General features: G+C 27.9%; 1 protein-coding gene across 3 annotated transcripts in view; it reads right to left on the bottom strand.

The window, feature by feature from the left end:
* Positions 1-514: 514 nt before the first annotated feature.
* The window catches only part of LOC137629797 (carbonic anhydrase-related protein 10-like), a 69,361-nt gene continuing 67,352 nt past the window's right edge, over positions 515-2,523 (bottom strand). For all 3 annotated transcript variants that reach the window (XM_068361439.1, XM_068361441.1, XM_068361440.1), the window contains exons 9-10: positions 2,235-2,277; positions 515-695 (exon numbers count right to left, since the gene is read on the bottom strand). In XM_068361439.1, the coding sequence (XP_068217540.1) occupies positions 673-695; positions 2,235-2,277 (66 nt within the window). In that variant the 3' untranslated portion in view covers positions 515-672. The remainder of the gene's footprint in view (positions 696-2,234; positions 2,278-2,523) is intronic.

Raw genomic sequence — 2,523 nt, 5'->3', positions numbered from 1 at the left:
AGTAAGCAGGGTAACAAAAGACGCCTTTAACCTCTAGGAAAGTAAGCAGGGTAATAAAAGACGCCTTTAACTTTTAGGAAAGTAAGCAGGGTAACAAAAGACGCCTTTAACCTTTAGGAAAGTAAGCAGGGTAACAAAAGACGCCTTTAACTTTTAGGAAAGTAAGCAGGGTAACAAAAGACGCCTTTAACTTTTAGGAAAGTAAGCAGGGTAACAAAAGACGCCTTTAACCTTTAGGAAAGTAAGCAGGGTAACAAAAGACGCCTTTAACTTTTAGGAAAGTAAGCAGGGTAACAAAAGACGCCTTTAACCCTTAGGAAAATAATCAGGGTAACAAGAGACGCCTTTAACCTTTAGGAAAGTAAGCAGGGTAACAAAAGACGCCTTTAACCTTTAGGAAAGTAAGCAGGGTAACAAAAGACACCTTTAACTTTTAGGAAAGTAAGCAGGGTAACAAAAGACGCCTTTAACCTTTAGGAAAGTAAGCAGGGTAACAAAACAACATTTTTCGGACATTCATTTATTTTTACATACGGTTTAAATTTGTTATTTCATAGCTAACAAAATATATACAAATGGTAATACTTTATACAAAATTAATAAATCTGGAGTAGGGTCATTCGCTCCTTACGAAGCGGCTTATTTTCAGGTTATAATATCGCACGATCAAGGTCAGGAATGTTGCCAGTCCTTTGCTGTAATTGAAAAAAAGGTCATTTTAATCATTTGTAAAATAAAAAGGTCAATTTATTCATTTTTGAAAAAAGTCACATACTTAAAAGTCCAGCTCTGTAATAGGAAATAGGTTGTTTTAATAATTCGTATAAAAATAATGTAATTTTATTCATTTTCAAAACGGTCACGTTATTCCTTTAAATCAAATTCTAGTCCTTTGTTGTAATAGAAAAAAGGTCATTTTAATAATTTGTAAAATAAAAAGGTCACTTTATTCATTTTCAAAAAGGTCACGTTATTCATTTAAATAAAAGACTAGTCCTTTGTTGTAATAGAAGAAAGGTCATTTTAATCATTTGTAAAATAAAAAGGTCAATTTATTCATCTTCAAAAAGGTCAGGTTATTCATTTGAATAAGATTCTAGTCCTTTGTTGTAATAGAAAAAAAGGTCATTTTAATAATTTGTAAAATAAAAAGGTCACTTTATTCATTTTCAAAAAGGTCATTTATTTAAAAGTCCATTCTATGCTGTAATAGGAAAAAGGGTCGTTTTAAAAATTTGTAAAATAAAAAGGGTAATTTTATTCATTTTCAAAAAGGTCATGCTATTTATTTAAAAAGGGTCACATTATTCATTTAAATAAGATTCCTGCCCTTTGCTGTAATAGGAAAAATTTAATTTTAATAATTTGTACAATAAAAAGGTCCTTTTATTCATTTTCAAAAAGGTCCTTTTATTCATTTTCTAAAAGGTCACGTTATTCAATCAAATGAAAGTTCAGTCCTCTGCTGTAATAGAAAAAAAAGTCGTTTTAATAATTTGTAAAATAAAAAGGTCATTTTATTAATTTTCAAAAGGTCACGTTATTCATTTGAATAAAAGTCCAGTCTTCTACTGTCATAGATAAAGGCCACGTTATTCATTTTTAAAAAAGGCCATGTTAATAATGTTCAAAAAGGTCACATTATTTATTTTAACAAAAGTTCGTGTTATTTATTCAAGTGAAGTCCAATCCTTTGCTGTAATAAAAAAATCGATTTCCTATTCTTTTTTTAAAGGTTATGTTATTCATTTTCAAAAAGGTCACAATGTTTATTTAAAAGGTCAAGGTATTCGTTTAAAATAAAGGTTAGTCCTTTGCTTTAATAGAAAATGGTTGCGTTATTAATTTGTGAAATTTTTTTTTTTATCAATCTTTAAAAAAAGATTATATTATTTTTTTTTTAAGGATCATGCAGTCTATTTATTTCAACAAAAGATGATATATTAATTCCCTGTAGACATTTATATCAGAATAATTTATATCTTCATATTAGACCCTTTTAATTTGCCTTACGGAATCATTTGAAAATAGTCTCGATATTCTTTTTAAGAAGAGATACTATATTAATTTACTTTAGCCATTCATATCAACATAATTCATATCTTCTTATTAGTCCCCTTTTGAATTTTCTTGCAGAATTCATGATACTATTTATTACATGTTAGTGAAATTAATTGAGATGTGATTAATTAATTAATTAATATCCGATTAAAACTTCCCCATTTCTTACATACCTTGGTACTGGAATTTCGGTTCTGATTTTGGGCATTTCATGTCCTGAAAGAAATAAAATCATCATTTATCAAAATACATTTCAGTGAAAATAAGTTCCAACATAAAAAATAAAATTATAACTATATAACAAATACAGCGAAAAAAATATTTCACAGGTGTTACAGGATACCAAAAAATTTAAAATCAATCAACCAATCACATAGGTTTTAGTAACGTAAAAAATACAGCAAAAATATTTCACACATAAGATTTCTGTTAGCATGAAAACCATTTATTAAGATACATTTC

This window comes from Palaemon carinicauda, chromosome 37, assembly GCF_036898095.1.
Source record: "Palaemon carinicauda isolate YSFRI2023 chromosome 37, ASM3689809v2, whole genome shotgun sequence".
NCBI classification, from domain to species: domain Eukaryota; kingdom Metazoa; phylum Arthropoda; class Malacostraca; order Decapoda; family Palaemonidae; genus Palaemon; species Palaemon carinicauda.
The sequence above is the reverse complement of the archived record's forward strand: the minus strand, read 5'-3'. Positions and strand labels throughout refer to the sequence as shown.